Genomic DNA, 22,031 nt, shown 5'->3' with positions numbered 1-22,031 from the left:
GTCACAACTGGTATGTTTTATAGAATATCCAAGGGTTAGATGAATAGTCACTCTAAAGATTTGGTTGTTCCAAATTTTTTTGTTTCTTTTCTATTCATGTTGTATGGTAAAGAATTTAATTGGCTTTTACCCTCTGGCTTCTGGGAATTAATTTCTAAGCTCCTGGAATGCCCTTTGAGAGGAACATCTTTTTGCTATATCTAGGGTGGGGGCTTGGAGCTAGCAAGAGCTCAACCTCCTGATGGACTGAGAGTGAGATGAGATACTTGGACAGTAGACAACCCCTATTAGTAAAATCCCAACAAAAGCTCTGGACACATGAGCTTGGGTGAACTTACTCATTGGTAATATTTTGAGCACATCATCAGGACTCAGTGCTGTGAACAAATGAAGCCTGACTCCAAGAAAGAGGCCACAGGTTCTTTCCCATACTCTTTCTCTTGACTGATTTTAACCTGAATTCTCTTCCTGTAATAAACCATAACTATGAGTATAGAGGATTCCAATGAGTTCCATAAATCCTAGCAAATTATCTGACTTGAGGGTGGTTTGGGGAGTCCCTGAGCTTTTGCTGATGGAGAAATGAGGGTGTTCTCTTGTGGGGACTTTTCCTTCCAACTTCTCATATGGCCTTAATGCTCATACATGGGCTCATAAAAAAGGACTGAGTTAATGGGGGTGGGGAATAACTAATTGATTCATTCTTAATTTTCTCAGAGTATTCTTTTGTTATTGCCATTTCTAGAGAGTAAACATGAGGAAATGAGTTGATTATAGGTCCAAGAACTTCATGCCCAAAGCTAACTTTACAGTTGAGAATCAGGCAGGAAAGACTAAAGCCAACTGGCACAAAATTAACAAAATTTAAGGACTTGGCTTGTGATTCAGAACACAGGGATTAATGGTCTTCTGGCTGTACCAGACAGGAAGTTTGGTGTCACACCCACGGCCAGGTCAGGCTCCCTGTCTCCTCTTTCATAAAAACTCTCTGACCTGGGGAGGCAATTATATGAGGAACAGGAATATGGTAATAAGGCTTCACCCAGAAGCAGGGAGTCACGAGTAAGACTAATACAGTTCTTTCCAGGGAGTTCTGATCTTAATCCAAGGTCCACATTTGGAAATTAGGAGGCTGGACAGGGATCCAGAATCAAGCTACTACTTTAGAACAGAAGTCTGGAGGCTGATTAAAATGAGCAACTCTGAGGGCTGTCTCTTACTCTTCTTCATAGAGCATCTCCATCCTTTCAGGATTCATTTGTACAGGTGGCTCCTGAACTCACAACCTGGGCTCCCAACTTCCAAATGCCTATTAGAAATTTCTTCCTAAAAGTCTTCACCTTGCCAAGAAACTCAACATGTTAAAAAAAAAAAAGGAATTCAACATTCCTTTCAACTCCCTTCAAAAATCTACCACATCAAGTGCCACAATTATTCTCCTAGCTAACTAGGAAAGGCCCTTCCTAGTCAGTATGGGGTCTACCTCTCCATGGTCCTTAAATACAATGCATTGAGCCCTGTCATTTCACTCTTCCAAATGCACTTTTCTCTGGGCCTGGCTCTTCATTCTCACTGCTACAACACTAGTCCAGGCCTTTGTGGCCTAATGGGCCCCTGTGCTATAGTAACTAGATGGTTCTTTATCATTAAAGAACACCTACGTTGCACCTGGCTCTGTGCTAAATCTTGGTATGAAAGAGCCTGTTGAATCCCATTAAGCCTATTAGAATCACCCACATTTTACAGATGAGGAAATTTAGCTCTCTAAAGTGGAGTAATTTGCCCACATCACAAAGCCAGTAAGTGGCAGAGTCGATCCTCAATAGAAGACTGTGATTTGGGAGCCAGATTGTCTCTCATAGGAGGACGGAAGTGGAGCAAGAACTGGAAATAGGAGACACTTCTGAAACATGGAAAGGAAAGAGATCAAGACATGTAAGGAAAGAGATCAAGACACAGGTGCTGGCAGTAGTACAAGACTGGAGCTTCTAATCCAGGCAAATGACCAGCAGCTCCACAGATGGAAGAGGTGAAGCCAGAAAGCAAGGCTGACAGGCCAGCTGGGGAACAGATGCTGACCCCGGTGAAAGGGTGGGAGCTGGACCCTGACATCAGCTATCTGTGGAGGACATCTGGGAGTAGGATGTGGGCCAGTCCTCAGCAAAAGACACTTGATGGCTCACACTTGAGTTCTGAGTCCAGTTGAAGCCCATGGCGGGGGTGGGGGGTGGGGGGGTGGGGGGGTGTCCCAGGTCCTAGGCCAGCAAGCTGCCCTCCTGCCCAGGTGGAGGCAGAGATGAGAGGAGGGCGGGGGAATGCCAAGGACATAGAGTTGAGAAGCCCAGGAGTACCCTGGTCAACAAGCAGCACTGTAAGCGGGGAGAGCACTAGTCCTGAAGGGCTCATCTTGAGAGGCACATCGTCTTTTAACCTCACCACTTATGTTAATTCCTTCCAGACTTTCCTATAGTTTTAATCAGCACGGTTACTTACTACCACTCAAATCCAGCTGTTCCTTTCCACCCAAACTACCCTCTGTGCAATCTTGAAGAAGTCCCCGGCCAATGGGATTCTGTTAGTGCAAGCTTAATTCCCAACCTTCCCACAGACACAGAGCATTTTGGAACTAGAAAGGCTTGGAAACCATCTTGCCCACATACTTCATATGGGTTTCAAAGTTGTCTCTTACCCACAGTCAGAAAACACAGCCCCTGGGGGGGGGGGGGGGCAACTGGTGCTTCTGTTGCAACAAATTGCCCTCCGTGTTGACCTAATTCACTCAGAATTATTCTTTTTCCCTCTTCTCCCCGCTGCTCTTCACAATTGCTAGTGTCTCATTTAGCACCTGGCACATAGATAATATGGAATTAATGTCTGTTGCTATGGATTCAATGATCTTGACTTATCAGGAGAAAAATAACCTAGTGAAATTAATTTATTCTAAGGTGTGAATGACTGATAGCTATCCCTTAACTCTTCAGACTATATGCATTTTAAAACAAGATCTTTGTCACCCAAATTATCTGTTAGAAATTCATAAGACATAGGATTATTTTGGGACTAAAGACAGCTTCATAAATCCTACAAAAGGTGGGAGTACTATTTGCATTTTGTTAGTGTCACACTGTTACCACTAGAGGGAGCTTAAGGCCACCCCCATCCCTCCACTCCTGCTCACTTCTTCAGCAACAGAGCAAGGGGACATTGTAAGTCATTTTATGGGGCTGCTGTGGTTCAGGTAACATCTTTCTTGTTCTTTAAGTTATGCGTTAGAATTCTGTCTTCTTCAAACAACCTCAAGTTTGGGAGTTGGATCTTCTAGTGAGGCCTAGAGGGGCTGGAGTAAACTGATTTTAGGAAGAGATTATTTTGCCGCATTCTCTTTTCTTTCCTGCGATGAGAAAGACAAACTGTAGCGGAGCAAGAGTCAGGTAGGTGTGGATTCAGGAATAAAGGGCCAACAAGCGACTTTCAACTTGCAGTCCTGGAGGCCACAAAGGCCCTCTCTGAGTCTCTGCAGGGTCAATGTTACGAGAAAGGGGCTTGTGCCCAAAGCCTAGCCTGGCTTGCTCTTGGGCATCCACCTGGGCACCTGTTGCAGGAGGCAGGTACAGGAAGAAGTCAGTTTCCAGGATGCTGGGCACTGACATCTCTACCACATAGAATTCCATCTTATCCTTTTACATCATATCTTACCACATTCCCTCCAAAAGGATTTGTGGGCCCCACTTCCTTTCCTTTCTGGCTCCAAAGAAGGGTCATTACCAACTTATTTCCTCCATGATTTCCTTCACGGAGGGAAAATTCCTTTTCCCTGGAGCAACAGCTCTTATAGGTAGTCCTTAGAACCTCAGCATGACCTGGGAACTTGTCAGAAACACAAAGCCTCAGACCACAGCTCAGACCTATAAGTGGGATCAAGTTCTAATACGATGCCTGGGACACAGGAACTGGCCCTTTTACTCCAGGTGATTTTGACACAATGAAAGTGAGAGAAGTAACTACTGCCTTCAGAGAGGAGAGAGGCCACCCTGACCCATGACAGCCGCTTTGAGGAATCGCAAAGAGAGCCTTTTCTTTTCTTTTTTTTTTTTTTAATAATAAATTTTATTTTTATATTCCCCATACAGTTGCAACCCCCCCCTTTCTGATCCCAATCCCTCCCCTCCCGCCCCCCACCCCCCAAAAAGTGTCTCTGGTTCATAGTTTTTTGTTGATTCTGATTTTCACTTTCTTATAGTTATTCATTTTCCTGGTCCCTTATTTAAGTTTTCTACATTCCTGCTATGAGTGAGACCATCCGGTATTTTTTTCTTTTTGGCTTATTTCGCTGAGCATGATCCCTTCCAGCGCCATCCATGTTGCTGCAAATTGCATGTGCTTATCTTTTTTGAATGCTGAGTAATATTCCATGGTGTATATGTACCACATCTTCTTGACCCAGTCATCTATTTTTGGGCATTTGGGTTGTTTCCAAAGCTTAGCTATTGTAAACAGTGCTGCTATAAACATAGGGGTGCAGGTGTTCTTTGGAATTGATGTTTCTGTGTCCTTTGGGTAGATACCTAGGAGTGGAATTGCTGGATCATATGGAAGCTCTATGTTTAGTAGGTCCAGAAATCTCCACACAGCAAGAGAGCCTTTTCTAACTCTGAGAACATCTGGGCCATGAAGAGTCCTTTCTTGAGATTAAAAGAATCATGATCATAACCTGCTGGCAGCAGCTAACATCTAGCAGCTCATTCCATGCCACCAGGCATAGTGCAAACCCTGCAAAATACACCCTTACGGTAATGCTCTGACCAAGCCCTTCTGTAGTCGGGATCCCTAGGGTTAGAGTTGATACCTCATCCTAGGCCGCACAGCCAATAGGTGGTGGGGGTAGGGCATGAATGCAGCTTTACCAGCTTCCATTGCTCGAGGTCTAGAGCCAGGCTTCCTCAAGTGATGTACCAGGATGGGAAGGTGGGCTTCAGCTGGGTTTCCTTCATCTTTCGGGGCTCATTTGCACTGGTTTTGCAACGGCTATCCTGACCCAGCTCCCTGGCTGCCAAGTAGCCTCCCCAGGCAAGAGCCCTGTCCCTGTTCTGGGAGCCAGGTCAGCCACCTGCACTTGACTGCCCGCCTTGGTTGCTTCTCCAGTTCCAGCCTTGCCTAGAGGTCGCAGCCCAGCTTTCAGAAGTGGGGCCCAACCGCTAGCCCACCTCACCTCTCACTCTTGGTGCTCCTAAGTCATCTCTGCCTACACAGTTTGCAGAGCCCCTGAGTCGGTACTGGGGTCTCTGCTCATCTGCTCAAATGCTCAAATCAATAGTGGTGGTGTAACAGGGTGGTCCCCAGGAAAGGGGGAGGTTCCCTGCCCCACCCAAGGGAGGGTGGAGCTGAGCAGGAAGAGGAGAAGCTGCAGAAGAGACTGAGGAAGGAAGCAGGATGGAGCCAGGAGACCTGGAGGAGGCGCGTGGAGCCTAGAAACATGTGAAGAAACAGCGCTTGTCTTTTGGTCGTGGACTGGGTGATACAGATGTGGGTGAGACCCGTGGGGAGGTGACCATGGCAGCTTTTATCTGGATGTTGATTTTGCTCTTTTCCTTCCGGGCTTGTCCGGTTGTTTGTGACCCTTTTCTGTGGGTCCCCACTGGAAGATGCTTTAGACTTGTAGTAGGCTTTGGGGCCTTGTTCTGGGCCGATCCCATATGGATGGAGTTTTACCCACGAGGGGATGGGTAACTTTGGGTGCTTCATTTAGAAACTAGTCTCTTTGCCTTACCTGTATTGTTTCCTAGTTTTATTAAAGTTCCTTCCCATTAAAGTCTCCTATGTTTTGTGTTGATGCGGCGGATGGCAGAACCCATTTAAAATAGGCAGGTTTGCGGGGTTTGGGCTGCCCCTCTCCCTGTCCTATAACAGTGGCTGCTGTGCCTGGAGCATATATGTATCTGTCAGTTCATGACACTAACCAGTACCTGTCTCAGAAGGGACAAGGAGCGGACTGCCCTTGGGGGTCTTTGGGACAATCAGGAGGCAGCTGATGAATTCACATCTTTCTGAGCAAAAGCACTTGGAGTTTCCTGCCTTTTTGATGTGCCCCTGAATGCCTCCCCCAGCTGCCAGTTAGGGTACCTGGTTTGCTTTCGTGTTGCGGGGTTTCCTGAGGGCTCACAGGACTACTGATCGGGATTTCCCTGTAGGAGGCCCGGAGAGTCACGGCTCCCTTGCCAGTGCAGATTTTTGCAGGATCCATGTCTGAAAGGAAAAGAATCCAAAAGAGAAGGCTGAATCCAAGGTTCCTGAAGGATTAAAGCAACAGTCAGCCAGCAACTTGTTACAGATGGGGAATGAGATGAACCTTGCGAAAGCAAGAGTCTGGTGGTGAATGAAAATTAATCTGCCGGTGGTGGAGGGACAAGTCGTACTTCCAGAGGCTTACTGCACTCATGAGGTTAGGGGGAATGGAAGCACAGTGAGCTCTGAGTCAATGGATGAGTTACAGTATCAGCTGAAAACAATTCAAAGTGAAAGCAGGTTGATTCCTTTTATTAAATGAGGTTTAGGTTGGTGAGCATACTTCTGACCAATTAGTAAGGCAGAGTTTAAGACAGAGTTCATGAAAGATTTCTCAAGCTCCCAGACCATCCTTCTCACACCAGAGTGGGTTGGCAGCATGGGAAATAGGTGGTTATTGTGGAGAAGCTCTGCTCCTCGCAGCTCTCCAACAGAAAGAGGAAAGGAAAACCTTGCATGAGGCAGTCAAGACCCTGAATAATGAGACAGGATATGCTGCCTGGGGAGAAAGATCATGGGTGACAGCCTTGCATTCCAAACTTAATGGAGAAAATTCACACCAAAGAAAACGGCCTAGAAATGCTATATCCTTCGGTGAAAGGGGTTTGCTGCACCCCAGGCTGAGGCTTCATGTGGTCCTGACCTCTCTTACAGTTCACAATGGCCTAATAACAGACCCAGATCATCTTTCAGAATTCCACTGAGAAGGATTTCAAAATAGGCTTCAAAGTTCTGGATGCCCATCCTCCAGGAAAACCTGTGTTGGGGAGGCGAGAAACTGCTCAGAAAGCACACACGCTGCATGATTCTTGCTGCGCAGCTGAGCTGAACTGAATCCCATGGTTCAGTTTTTTAATTGCTCACAGCACAGCCTGGATCTCTGACCTAAAATTGTCAAGTCTGGGATTGTGTGATAAAGTTTAAAGTGAGCACCGGGCAGGACAGGGATTCAGATGTCCAGTTCATGCCGGTTCCTGATTGTCAGGACAGAGAAAAGCAAACCCTCCTCACTCCTCACTCAGGCAGAACCATTAGTGTTCAGAAACACATCTGCTCCATCAGCATCACTTCCACTGAAAGTGGATCACAAAAATACAAAAACATGGCAGAGCAGCCCGTGGCCTTGGGGAGCATTTGATTTATTCAACTCTATCAAGGGGAGAAGAGACTGACATCACAAAACTATTGGGAAAATGATGCGTAGTCTTTTCAAAAGGATGAGGTGCAAACTGACAAATCCAGCCCATCAATAGGTTTCTGGATACACAGATTTGCCCAAACCCTGAGGGCACCACTGGAAAAAGAGCCACCTGGGTCACCGGGGTCCTCCTTTGTATACAAGGAAGCTATGGGCTGGAGCTGACACCCGAATGACACTCCTTCCTTGAGGGGAGAGGCAAGAAGGGGTCACAGCTGAAGTTGGGGGAGGGCAGGGAATGCTCTGGGAATTGGCACAGAAAGCATCTGAGGCATGTCTAGGTTTAGCATCTAAGAGAGTTGCCTCAAGTTCAACCCAATTCAGAGGTTCCCTTGTGCAAACACATCAATTCTTGGGGACACTGCAGTTGTAATAAAGTATTGGGAGAGTGTTAGAAATCCAAGCGGCTCAGACACCCATCAGAGGAAACATTCAGCCTCTGGGTTGCCCTTCTGAGCAGGGGAGGGGCAAGGCATCAGCCCTCAGTGCCCCACACTTGCCGGTAGACAGAAAAGGCGCGCACACGCACGCACATTCACACACAGACACAGGCAGAAAGGAGGCTGGCAGAGGAAGTGGAGGGAATGTCTCCTAAACATGCAAGGATTAAGCCTCCAAGTCTTTGTTAGAAGGAAAGAAGAAAGGAAAACCATGCATGATCTGCTAAACATTAGAAAGAGAATCCAACCCAAGGAGAGATACCTGGAGGGAGTACTAGGCCTGAAGAGTTTTGCACTGTCTTCACAGGAATTATTTTAACAGCAGAAATAGAGCGTGCACGTAAAGGGTCGGCAGTTGCTGAAAACACAAAAGGGTAAATGGAACACCCAGAAAACATTTGGGAAACACTCAGGCAGTTGAGGAACTGGGCAGGACAATAGGAGGAAGTCACCCACATGACAAGAACAACACGAAGAGGAGCAGATGCAGTCATGTAAAATACCCTGCTTTCTCTCTCCAGAGCTCTGTGCCAAGACAGCAGAGCTCCCCTCCCACTGTCACCAAATGCAGTTGGTCAGTGCTGGTCTGTGCCTCCTGCCACACCAGGAACTTGCCAAGGCTCCGGACAAAGAGATTTACAGCAACACAGATGGTCTGGCAAATGGAGGTGGGGGAGAGCAGTCAGGGCCCAAGGGGCTCCCTGGGAGAACACTGGGGAGCGTGCACTGGGTGAGGACTCCACGGAGAAGTGCTAAGGCTCACTGGCCCCAGATGAGTGGAAGGAGGAAGGAACAAGTTTGTGAGTTGCTGGTTCTTTCGGCCATCACACCTGCTTCCCCAGAAACCTAACTCAGGGGTCCTGTGCCTGCTCTGACAACCACAGCCCTCTGGCCCCAAGCAAATCAGAACCCCATCTGTTGGGCAGCAGATGGTCTTGCTTAAGCTCACCCTTCTCTGGGTAAGAGTTTGCCAAGTGTTCAAGTGCATGCTCAAGATTCTGGGCAGCACAAGGGCCAGGATGCTGGCACCAGCTGAGGGATGCAGAGCTGGGATCACCACCTAGGTGTGGTGCAGGCTGCTGTCCTTGAGTCCTGGTACAGGTTTCCCAGATTCTGGCATCTCAATGGTGAGCATATTCCCAAAGCCTTCTCACAACAAGCCTGTTTGTGAGGCCTCCCCTTGGCCCTCTAATGGCAGCAAACAAAGAGAAGGCAGCTCATGTGCTACGATTCCAACCTCACAACACTGCATGTGCTGAGATGGCTTCCAGAGCAATCCTACTGACTGCTCCTGAGAACCACCCAGGAGGTTGGCTGGGTAAGGGATTTTGTGGCGATTTTCAGAGAAGAGGCCAGAGGCTCAGAGAACAGCTCAGAGCCATCCAGTTCTCAAGTGAAGAGGCTGAGACAGGAGCTCAGCTGTCCAGGCACCTGGTTCAGTGACCTCCCTAGGCCACCCTGATGACCTTCAGGTGACAGCTGCCTCCTTTCCAACCAATGGTCTTTCCAAGGAGTGGACTCCCTCCCCTGCCTCCCTCCCCAAACAACCCTGCAATCTACTCTTTTGATGAATTCACAGGGATAGGGTCGGCAGCACACAAGCTTTAAAAGCACTGGAGCCCCACGTCCTCCCTGGCTCACGGATGCTTAAATACTCCACCGGCAATGCCTTCAGCATGCTCTCAGACCAACTTAGCAGAGACTGTCCATGCCCTTGAGAGCACAGCCCCACACCAAGAGGGTGGCCAGGCAGGAGAGCAAGCAGGCAAGGAGAGGACAGCAGCAGGTCACCTCCTGCCCAGAGGCAGTCACCTCCCAAGCAGCCCCCCAAACCCCCACTCTGCCTTCTCATTTCCTTCTTCCCACTTCCCAGATTTCCCAGATTTCCACCTTGTTTTGAAAGGAATACTTGGCAGAACTAGATCAAAATGACAAAGAACAAACATGGCAAACTCTGAAATTATTCTTGACAAATGTGGCATTCTAGTTTAAATGTCCAACAGGACTTCCTTTTTGACACCAGAAAGTTTAGCTGGCTGAGCACTGCTAGAAGCCAGGAACCCAGAGTCTGAATAACTCAGAAATAAATGCATCAGATAGTCAAAGTCTCTCATTTTGCAGATACCTATGAAGACAAGGACCGCCCCAGTGCCCCCAAGATGTCTATGAGGGAGGAGGCGGGATGCACCTCACTCCAACTCACACCACACAGCAGAGGTGACAGGGGAGCTGGACTGCCTGCCACTCGGGCACCATGTTGCAAGGGTCAGGAGGAGAGGACCAGCGGACCTCAAAGGTTGTCTCATCTATTATTCATTTCACCCTTCCAGCTTTGGTCCTAACATCTTTTAAGACTGAAAATAGCAGACGAAGTGCATAAAGCTAATGCCTCCGAGATAACATCTTTCAGACGTTTAGGATCTTGCCTCCGGGTCAATTTGGCCAACGGTCACTGTAACCGGTGAAGGTGAGACAGGGCTCAGGAGAGTGCAGGCGAATAAAGGCCACAGGCGCCAGGTGTGAGGCACGCCTCAGGCTGGTACCTGTTTGCTGTTTGCGGCATCTGGCAAGACAGGGGCTGTCTTCATTATGTCAACTCACAGCGGGAAAAGGTAGCCTCACACTCAGGACAAGCAAGAATGAGCTGACGGTCTCAGAAAATCAGCAAGGGAAGTAGACCCATGACTGTCCCTATCAGGGGGTGGCCTAGCCTGACACACTCTGCTCCTCCTTAGAAACACGTTCCTGTGCCGATCCAGGCTTCCCTTCAAGAGCCTTACCTTTGTCTTGCCCGTTGCTTCCTGGTGCCAACCCGTTCACCACAGCTTTAGAGGCACCAACATCACATTCTGAAAGGAAGAAAAAGCACAGACAGGTGATACATCTGGCCAACATTTACAGGGTCGCACCTGGCAGGAAGTGCTGGCGCCATGCAGGTTTTCTCAGGCCTGGGGTTGGGCCGCTGGGGTCCTGGGGAGAGTTCTCAGAACACGGTGTGGCTTGAACCAGGAGGAGATGCAAAAGCAAGGATGAAGTATGTGGTGGGTGATGTAAATTCTTTGGCTTCTTTGCTATGGCTTCATTTCTGACATTTAAAAAGAATATTTTTATTTTTTAATATGAAAAAACATTAATTTTTAATATTAAAATGTTAGTTATGTTCAGCTTTGTTAGAATATGCTCTCAGAGATTCATACATTGCTTTACTAACAGAATTTCAATTTGAAATTCATGTTGCCTATTACACATTTAAATACATTCATATTGCTGATAATGCTTTCAAGAATCATCAACACGAAAAACACCTACAAGTTGAGGATGTAAGTTTAACATTATTCATTGTCCATCATTGTGTTTGTAAAAATGCATTTGCATTTTTTTAAATTATTTTATTTTTATAATTCTTACATCACTTTTCATTTTTGCACAATGCATGCATTTTCATCCTGGTTATATTCCCCACACAATTCCCACCCTCCCCCCACATTCTGACCCTAATCCTACTTCTCTTTCCCCTGCCCCCCACTATAGTGTCTCTGGTCTATAATTGCTTGTTGATTTTGATTTTTACTACATTGCAATTAGTCTTTTTCCGGGTCCCTTATTTAGGTTTTCTAAATTCCTGCTATAAGTGAGACCATCCAGTATTTTTCTTTTTCTTTCTAGCTTATTTCACTGAGCATGATCCCTTCCAGCTCCATCCATGTTGCTGCAAATTGCGTGAGTTTATCTTAAAAAGAATATTTTTAATTCTCTCAATATGACACCTTCAGCCCGACCAAGGGCTATCCAGTCATCTAATACCATCTTGAATGCCTCTGGAATGGGGTCACAGGGACGCAAGTCTCAGGCTCCTTGACAACGTCCCCCACCCTGCATCACCAAAGTCAGAAGTCAGGCTGTCCCTCCCATGAAGTGTCTCGAGACACTGCACCTCCTCACTGGTCACTGCCCCAGCTGAGGCTCTTGTATCGTGACCCAGAGAGGACGGGGCTTCCTGACTGCCTGCCCTTGTCTCCCTCCTGTCCCTTCCCCACCCCAGCCCTTAGTCTGCATCCTCAGAACACTTTCTAGACCTTGATCTGACCAAGGCCCCCCCCCCCCCCCGAGTTAAAAAGTCCCAGGCTGCCTGAACACAATCACCTCAAGGTCCATCTATTTTGTCCCCTAAAAATCACTACCTCATCTTCTATAATAGCTGTGTAATAGTCCATTGACAATACAGTCCACAATGTCTTTATCCATTTGTCTATTATTGGGCACTTGGGTGAGTTTCATGACTTGGCAACTGTGGACAGTGCTGCTGTGAACATAAGTTTACATAAGTCTTTTTACATATGTTTTTCATATTTGTGAAATAAATACTTAACAGAAGTATTGCTGGATCATACAGGATCTCTACTTTATTTTGTTGAACAATTTTTCATATGTCTATAGTCTATCTGAATGTCTTCTTTACAAAAATGTCTGTTTAGTTATTTTGCCCATTTTTTGATTGGGATTTTTTTGTTGTTGTTTGGTTGTATAAGTACTTCATGTATTTTGGAAATAAGTCTTTTGTCAGATGTGTAATGTGCAAATGTTTTTTATAAATCTATAGGTTGTCTTTTTGTTTTATGGTAGTTTCTTTTGAGGTACAAACACTTTTTACTTTTATGCTATCCCCCTTGTTTATATTCCCTTTGACTATCTTTGCCATTGATGTTGTCTCTAAATACATCTTTGCAGTAGATGTGTCCCCTACTTATCTTTTGAGTTTTTTATGATTTCAGTTTTATGTCCAGATGTTTAATACATTTTGAATTAATTTTTGTGTATGCAGTTAAGTATGGATCTAGGGGTCTCCCCGGTGGCACAGCAGTTGAGCGCTGGGTTGCGAAGCTGCCTGCAGCCTCTGCAGCGCTGATTTGATCCCTGGCCGCCGTGTGAGGGTCCCACATAGCACGCAGATCTCTCCTGCCGCCCGCTGCTCCCCTCAGCAATGTACTTCATCAGTCTGCCTGCTCTGTTCCCCGCTCTGGCTCTGGTGAATTCTCTCACCCTCCTGCGCTTCTGAATGTACCCAGTGCTTGTATAAATAAATAAATAAATAAATAAATAAATAAATAAATCTTTAAAAAAAAAAAAAAAAGAAAGAAAAAAAGTCCCAGGCTGAAAGGCTGATGAAAACAAAACAGAAAAATGCAGTATGATTTTCTAAATCCCTCTACTTTAAATACACTGTATTTCTCCTCTTTTGAAAATAAAAACACTGGGGTTTATTCTGGAAATCCAATCATTTATATTACCAAGAGGGAAAATTATATTCCAAGTCCTCAGAAAATATACAAATGATTGTGTGGAATATAATTTTTTAAATTCTCTATCTCAAAACTGAAGATGTAGGCCAGAGACGACAAGGCGGCAGGTGGGCAGACCCTGCCTACCTGGGACACCTGAGCCAAATGCCTGGAATGATCCCTTGTTGGGAGAGACCCCGCGCAGTGAGTAGAAGGGCCTTGACCTGCGTCCCTAAGGCATGTGAAAACACATGTGTCTCGGAGGAAAACCTCTGGGTGACAGGACTTGGTGTTGAGTGCCCGGAAAGTGACCTGCGTGGAGTAAGGCCCCTACATCTCCACAGTCTGAGAATAACAAAAATAATGAGCGGACTTCCCAGGCTCTAGCTAGGGGGCGATAAGATTATGTGGTGAGAACTAACCACCTGGTACCCTACTGTCTGAAGTAAATAGATAATAGAAAGTAGACAAATCATTCATATGTGTTATCATTATATGGTATGCTTTGATGTTACACCTGCTGCAATTAAAATAGTATATAATGAGCACTAAGACAATAAAGATTTACTGCATGCAGGACATGACAGTCCCCCATGTCTGATTTCCCTCACCGTCGCGTTCCAGGTCCAGGACTCACTAGGAGTCCACAATCCCTAACAGACAAGAACCAGCTGAGCCATAGATGGAATCCTAACAGCCATGGTTTTTCATATGTTTCTTTGCTTGGATCTCAGGATCTACGCTAAGCAGTCCATAAACAGCAGCTCATTTCATCCTTAAGACCTGCCACTAGGAGTTAGGAGCGTCTATTTTATAGATTAGAAACTTGAGGGCTCAGAGAAGATGCCAGGCATACAAGATCACTCAGCTGGGATCTGAATTGTGGTCCGCCCCACCCCATAGCTGATTTTCTTGGTCCCCAACAGGGATAAGTATTTTGGTTTCCTGGTTTATACCTATATTGTTTCTCCAAATGCTGGGACGAAAGCCCATTCCAAACTCGGTCGTTCATTTGGCTGAGACGATGTCACTCTAGTCAGGTTCTTAATCAGCCTCCCAAGACTAATGACCTAACACACCATAGACAGGCCAGCCTGGACACTGCCACACACGGCAGGAGCTGCCCATACCCCAACCTACAGTGGCCTGGCCCTTCGACGCTGGCCCCACTAGTTCTGTACTGCTTGCTGCCCCGATCCACAGATGAAGGCTAATTCCCTGGATGCAAAGGACTCCTTTGCACCTACATCTCTGGGGTGGGTGGGAGGAGGGTGTTGGCAGGAAGGCCAGAAATCCAAGTGAAAGTAACATGATGAATTCCATCAGCCCATCTGCTCTGTCTTGAACTATCCCTTTCCCATGCACCTGCCTAAGTCCTCTGATAGCCTCACTTCTAGGCCTGGGGGCCTTGCTCTGGGCTTCCTCCAGCTAGCCCAGGGGAGTCTCGAGGTTGCCATGTAGTCCAGTCCCATGTCCATGCTTTCTTATTCTTCTTTTAATTAAAAATAATAATTGAACTTGAAGAAATCTGGTGTCCAACAGCCTGGGTCTGCTCAGCTCTGAGATAAACTATCCAGGTGATCTCATACCCTTAGGGCCTCAGTTTCCCCACATATAGAAGGTGGGTGGGAAACCATGTCCACCTTTGTAGGCTTGCCAGGAGAATGACATGAGATAATCCTGGCAAAGCACTTCCCTCAGGCAGGGGCGACCTAGTACAAACCAGGAATGAAAGGGTGCATCGTTTTCGTGATGCTTTTCCCACAAAGGTTAAAACAAATGTTTTCTATGTAGCTGCTTTTTCCCAAATGATCACTTTAACAGTTGCATAATATTCCATCAAGTGAATACACATACTGAAACTATTCATTCCCCACCTTCATGGGGGTGATTCTTCTGTTTCCTTCAAATAAAGATAGAAATTCCCAAGAGTGGGATTTTTGGGTCAAAGGGCCTAGATTTTTTGGACTCTTCTAATGAAATGCCTCTTCCATCACCACACCCCAGAGAGCCTAGGGAGCAGTCCCACCAGTATTTCCACACCCTCACACTCCTGTGGGGCCCCCTCCCTTCCTCTCTTAATGCCTGAGTGGCAAGGCCAGTTTAGGTGAATGCTGATATTAGAATGAAAAATTTCAGGCTACAGAGCAAAAGGTGAAAAGAGAGGGGGGAAAAAAAAACCCAGGCCTACTTTAACACAAAAAGTCAAACAAAAGAAAAACAGAGTTACTAAGCAGGGTTTACTAGAAGTGCTGAGTTCACCTGGAGGGAGAAGGAGGAAGGTGGACTGTTCATGCACAGTAAAGGTGCTCAAGGAACAGTGGCAGCCAAGTTCCTCGCTGCCAGATGGAATGTGAGCTGACAACCTATGGATGGGGCACTGGCCATGCCTTGGACACAGTCTTCCTTGGTATCTTAGAGCCCCATTGAATCCTTACAGTGCAAAATCCCCATGAACTGGTGCTTTCAGGATGTCCATTTTACAGAGGAGAATGCAGAGAGAAGAATGCAAGTTCATGCACACCATGAGTGTGCATGAAGAAGCCAGGGTGTGGCCCTGAGCTGCTTCACTGGAACCCTCCTCCATCCTACGCACACACTGTGTTTGCCAGTCTGCAGAGGTCTCCTATCATTCTGGAAACAATGTGGGATTAGCAGACCCATGAATAAGTTGTGCACTGGGTACCCCCTCCCCCACGCCCTCTGCAGGTCTTGGAGGCTCCAAGGCATGCTCAGTAGCCAGCATGGACTAAAGTTCCAGATGGAAGCTTCTCTGTCTGGAATTCTGGGCAGGAAAACTGACATCTCTTGGCTCTACAATGAACAGCTCCCCACGCTTTCTACCCCAGCTTTAAACTGAAAACACTTAAAATTGGTCATCTGTTTGGGTCTTGCTCTTAACTATCAAAGGCATGGCAAAAAGGTGTGCAAGCTTGCTCTACCAGCCTGGATGATGGAAGTGATGGATCAGTTCCACAATTATGGTAGATCTATTTACTTTTGCTGCAGTCACAGGATTAAAATATACCCCTGAAGTAGATATATATGTCAAAATTTATCAGTGTATGCTTAAACTATTTGCAGTTTATTGTATGCCAATTATATCTTGATACGTTTTTTAAAATGGAGAGCAAAGGGGCTTATTATAAAGATTAGGATGTGGTATGTATAAAGTGTATAACATAGATTGGACACACAGTTTGGGCCTTCACTACACATGGGAAATATGGGTAAAGCTGCTTGGTTTTATAGATTTGTCAGGAAGAGAAAGACAGGGTTTAAAATGACTTACCAGAGCTCATGGTGGTGACAGAGCAAGTCTTCTGCAGCTGGGGCTCTGAACTGCTCTGTGGAAACACAAAGGGGAAAACACAATGGAATTGATGAGTGGCAGGTTCCAGATAAATCCCTCTGATTCACATTAAAAATGCAAACACTGGATAACCCATGATGAAAGGGTGAGCCAGGAGTGGCTTGGCCAGGTGGCTGGTTCTTGGGGCCCAGTACTAATGTGGCCTTGGGCACATCACTCAGCCTCCTGGGTCTCAATCATGGCCTACTTAGCTTAGATACTAGCTGAGATCGCTTCCAGCTCTATAAACCTCAAGCTACATGAGTGCATGGTGGGTTAAGGAGAGGGTGCAGGAGAGAACCAAATTTTGGGAGAAAGGTAAAATCACAACACAAACTGATTATCAGAGGATGATCATTATCATCATCACTTACATATAGTTTATTATGCACAAGGCAATGTTCTAAATGCTTTCAACATGTTAATTCATTTAACCCTCACAACCACACCCTAATATCATGTTATAGAGAGGAGGGAACTAAGGCATGGAGAGCAGAATAGCTTGCCTCCCTGTGTGGCAGAGCTGATACAGGAACCCAAACAGCCTGACCTTCTGCCTGGAGTTGGGAAGGTATCCTATCTACTGACCACTAGTATCCAAATGGATAGCCTTCCATTTGGTATGGTTCCATCCCAAATCCCCAATAACCACTGACCTGTCACTATAGTTTTACCTTTCACAGAATTTTATGTAAGTGACATCACAGTATATGTAGCCTTTTATGCCTTTAGCAAAACATTTTCCTTTAGCAAAAGACTTCTGAACAGCAGTTGGCCGTGGCCATGTGAGTCTGTTTCTAGATTGAGTCTTTTTCCATTGATCTGTCTTTACCCAATAACTCAGTCTTCATTACTATAAATTTGTAAGTTTCGAAATAGGCTATGGGAATCTTCCAAACTTCATTCTTTTCAAAAACTCTTTGGCTATTCTAGGTCCTTTGTATTTTCATATAAAATTTAGAGTACTCATCTTTTTCTATTGCAAAAATTAAAGCCTACTGGAATTTTTATTGGGATGTGTTAAATCTATAGATGAATCTAGAGGAAATAACTTTTAACAATATTGAGTTTTTTAATTTATGAGAATGAACAATTTCCCCCTTCTTTGAAGAGTTCTTTAATTTCAGCAATGTTTTGCAGTTTTCAAAGTACAGGTCTTGCAAATATTTTGAATAGGAAGGCCTAGTTGAACAGATTGGAAGGTCACATAACCTGAAAAGCAAATTTTCGGGATATGCAGAACCTTGCCATTTTAAAGTGTGGTCTGCAGACGAGCAGCATTGGCATCAGCCAGGAACTTATTAGAAATGCAGAAATTCAGACACAACCCCATACCAACTGAATCAGAATCTGCATTTTAACAACATCTCCAGCTGGTCCCTATGCACTTTAAAGTATGAGAAGCAATGAGGAGGAGGAAATCAACTCCCTGGTTCATGAATTCTGTAATAAGAAGGTGAAGGTCAGGAATGGGGGTCTGCAAAAGGAGACATGCTTTAGCTTCCCTTTTCACACGCTGAAACCGGGCACTGGCTTCCCTTCTGGGCTGCTATCTTGCTCATTGTCCTTGATCAATACAAAGTAAAAATCAAAATCAACAAGCAACTATAAACCAGAGACACACTATGGGGGGGTGGAGAGGAAGGGAGGGGTGGGGAGAGGAAGGACTAGAGTCAAAATAAGAGGAGGGTGCAATTGTATGGGGAATATAACCATAATGAAAATGCATACATTGTGCAAAGATGAAAAATGATGTAAGAATTATATAAAATATTTTAAAAAAAGAAAAAAAAAGAAACTGAGCAGAATGCTAGGGACAAAAAGAAAATCACTCTAAATCCTTCTCTGCAGCCCAAATCAGCAGTAATTTTGCCTCTGTCACTCTGAAATACACCTGAGACTATGCAAGACTTTCAATAGCCCCCTGTCATTGCTGTCTAAGCTGGGGAAACATTTGTTCTCTCAGTCAATGAACACAGCCTGCTGTGTTCTGTATGGCCCAGTGGTTTCCAATCCTGGTTTAATGATGTCCCACTTTACCTCCCAGGATCAAGAGGGCTGTGTGGTATCATTCTAATGCTTTTATTTTTAAAATAATTTCAATAACTTTATTAGAGTGAAGTTTTGAAAATTAAAGCCCAATTGAAGAAATATTTTTTATTCAGCAGGAAGCTATCTTAACAGAAAGCATTTTTATTCCTTTTATTCCTTTCTAACAATTATCCAAATGCATAAATAGCATTTACATAGTTATAAACATAATGTCTGGACAGTTTTATGTTCTAATTGCTAAATTAAATATTTCACAAATTTTTCTCATTTCTAAAGCCATCAGCTCCATTTTAATAGTTGTATAATATGTCACTGCAATAACTCTATAATTCATTTACCAATTCCCTCTATATAGTTTAGCTTAACTAAAAAAAGCTGAAAATAAGTACATGGCACACAGCATTCTTGGCCAGGGGAGAGATGAATGGAGATGTTTTATGAATCAAATGGAATAAGCGATCACTGTCAAATATTGGTAGCCCTTTGCATATTTTATTTCTCAATATAGATACTACTTATTTCTATGTGTCAGCCCCATCTAACTTACAAACTCATCCAAAGTACACATGGTCAAGGATAATATCCAAAACATTTAAGTATCACTTTGCCACATCCAGCCTAGATGCCAGTTGTAGCATCCTCTGGGAGGCCCCTCCCTTTGTTAGGCGTGAACTACTCAGTGCTTGGATGTGAAAAAGATGGAAAAATAGGCCTGAGGTAGTTGGAAATTATTTCAATATTTTAAGAAGTAGTAGGAGGTGACAATGACTGCATAGGTGAGTATCGGCTCCACACACAAAGACACTTAGGGAAGTAGGTTCTGTTGCAGGCTCATTTGATGACTTTGCATCTACAGCAGGTGACACAAAGCAGCAGGGGACAGTTTAAAAAAAAAAAAACAACTGCAGCAAGAGCATCGGTGGCAGCTGTGCCAAGGACTGTGCTCAGTATCTAGTCCCACTCAGTGGGGGCAACAGCAGTGACATCAATGCAGACTATTTCAAGGCCTGCTTTTTGGCTCTGATTCCAGCCAACTCAGCCTCCTTAAATTCCTGCCCCTGTTCTGAATGCAGTTCTCCAGCCTCCCACAAACTCTGAATTACCCCAGAACTTGCCAATAAATCCCCTTCCAGTTTGAATTAACCAGAAGTGGTTTCTGGTCATCTGCAACCCAAGAATCTAGATCAGGGCAAGATGGGTGGAAAGGGGGGGTCCCAATTTCAATCAAAGAGGAGAATCTTCATTCTTCTCTCCTAAAATGAGACCATCCCAGTCAGATCCCAGTGTGGGTCAGTGACTGTTGCTGTCTCTACAACCTGAAGTGCTGAGAGTCAGGGCAGTGAGGATGTAGCACCAGCTGGGCTTGCGGATGCTTAGCGAGTGATGACGCAGTCCCTGCAGATAGCCCAAGCGATTACAGTCATATGGAGACTGTGAGAGTTTATTTTACATAAAAACCCCTGACACTATATATTTATTTTAAAACTAAGCTGTAAAAAGCTTGATTTGGTTGAGAATACGATGGAACATCTTTGGAATTTCTCCCAACATCCCCTCCAAAGGGAGCAGCCACCTTTGGGTAAAAGCCAAAAAGAACTGAGGATTCTAGTGGCAAAACCAGACAGAGGTGAGTGGGGAGCTATCCCTGGTGGGGTGCAGGAAACTAGCATCACAGCTTGGATGGGCAAGTGAGGTTAAGCAGGCACTCCACAGCTTGGGCTGTCGGACCTACCGTACTTGGTCAAAGTTCTACGGCATCAACACAGACATTCCACCAGAAGAACAAGACGTGAAGTAGCCAGAGTTATTAAGAATGCATCCAGATAATTAACAGTCCTGCATGGCCCCTCCCAACTCCATGACCCTGTAATTCTGAGATAAGTCTTGATGACACATAATCACTAAAAAGTAAAAATAATATTCATGTTTCCAGCGGAAAGAGGCTCCAATAACTAAATAAGGGTTTTTTATTGGGAAAGGAGAGTAGGTCCTTATAAGGATGGTGCAGGGATATATGACTAGGAGGAGTGGAGTTTGTCTGTAAAAATGAATTCAAAGTCCAGTAAAGGTTCTTGGGTTCACCTCGCACACATGTTCCAGCTTCTATGCACTAGCATGTTTTGCCATCATAGGCTACAAACACACACACACACACACACACAATTGTAAGGCATACCCAGAGGGATAACACCGTCATTCTCAGGAATGAGCATGTAAGTGGGTGCTCAATCACGAATGTTCCCTTATCTCTATTTAGTCTTCAAAACCTAACTTTGGAATCTTGCTGTCTTCAAGGTAATTGAGACCCTCCTTAACTCCACTGCAGCTGCTTAAAAGTAAGTTAGCTGCCCACTCCAATCAAACCCTGCTTATACTCTGGTTCTGAAATCTAATCTGGGACTTAATATTATATATTTGCACCTACATCCAATACCTTGAAGAGATAGGAACAGCTCACAAGATGCCAGAATAAATGCTTGACCTTATTGCTTTAAACTTTGCTGATCCACCAGCAAGACGACACTTCTCCAATTTTTAGACAGCTCATTCTCTTCTCAATCTCTATTAATGTCATTTCTCCTCAAATACACTTTCTACATTATTGGAGAGAGTGCAGAAAGCGCTTCAGAAAGTCAGAAACGATAAACAGTGAGTCGCTGACACTTCCTTTCAAGGGGAGGAAGTTAGCATAAACTTAACCCTGACATTAACTTTGGTCTGGAATCCCATGACATGCTGGGGGCTCAGAACACAATAAGCACAAGCTTTCTGTGAAAAGATCCATGTTTCTGGACGGAGAGCAAGAGGAAAACACATTAGAAAGGCCACCCCCTGCGTCCTCCCATTTCCTCCTGGAGTCCCTCCAATGCGGTTTCCGTTCTAACCAATTATCTGAAATGGCCTTCAGAAAGGATTCCAGCGCACACCATGGCCAAGCCCAACAGTTTCTGTACTGGTCAGGGCCTCACTGACCTTTCCACAGAATTTAAGACAGTTAACCCCTTCCTCCTTCCATACTTTCTGGCCTTGATTTCTAAATGTCACAGTGGACTGGTTAATAGATCTTTCTAGATAACAGTCTCTGTAGTTATAGGAGTTTAGAAGCTGAGGGTCCTGAGCTTGGTGATCCTTCCTCTCCAGCTATAAACTCACTTTCTTATGGATTCATCTGGAATATTAGAACCAAAAGGATCCATGCAGGGTCGTGATTTTCCACCTGTACTGGAAGGTGGTTCCATGAGCCCCTTCAATGCAGGCACCCCACCCAACCACTCCCACCTTTCACCTTTCACCTTTCATCTCAACCAGGACAGTTTGTTGTTGTTTTTAAATTGATTTCATTCATTTGTACTTCCTGCACTTTCCTTAGATAAATGGGTCCTGTGGTTACAATCAATCATTCAGTGGTTCATAAACCAGAAATCTAA

General features: G+C 45.1%; 1 protein-coding gene across 1 annotated transcript in view; it reads right to left on the bottom strand.

Annotated features, from left to right (window-relative positions):
• The window catches only part of SORBS1 (sorbin and SH3 domain containing 1), a gene marked incomplete at both ends in the record, with an annotated part of 115,844 nt that extends 99,343 nt beyond the window's left edge, over window positions 1-16,501 (bottom strand). The window contains 3 exons of the mRNA XM_084245423.1: window positions 6,121-6,243; window positions 10,701-10,769; window positions 16,492-16,501. Of these exons, the coding sequence (XP_084101549.1) occupies window positions 6,121-6,243; window positions 10,701-10,769; window positions 16,492-16,501 (202 nt within the window). The remainder of the gene's footprint in view (window positions 1-6,120; window positions 6,244-10,700; window positions 10,770-16,491) is intronic.
• Window positions 16,502-22,031: the final 5,530 nt, after the last annotated feature.

Source organism: Talpa europaea (genome assembly GCF_964194135.1).
Source record: "Talpa europaea genome assembly, chromosome: 10".
NCBI lineage: Eukaryota > Metazoa > Chordata > Mammalia > Eulipotyphla > Talpidae > Talpa > Talpa europaea.
The sequence above is the reverse complement of the archived record's forward strand: the minus strand, read 5'-3'. Positions and strand labels throughout refer to the sequence as shown.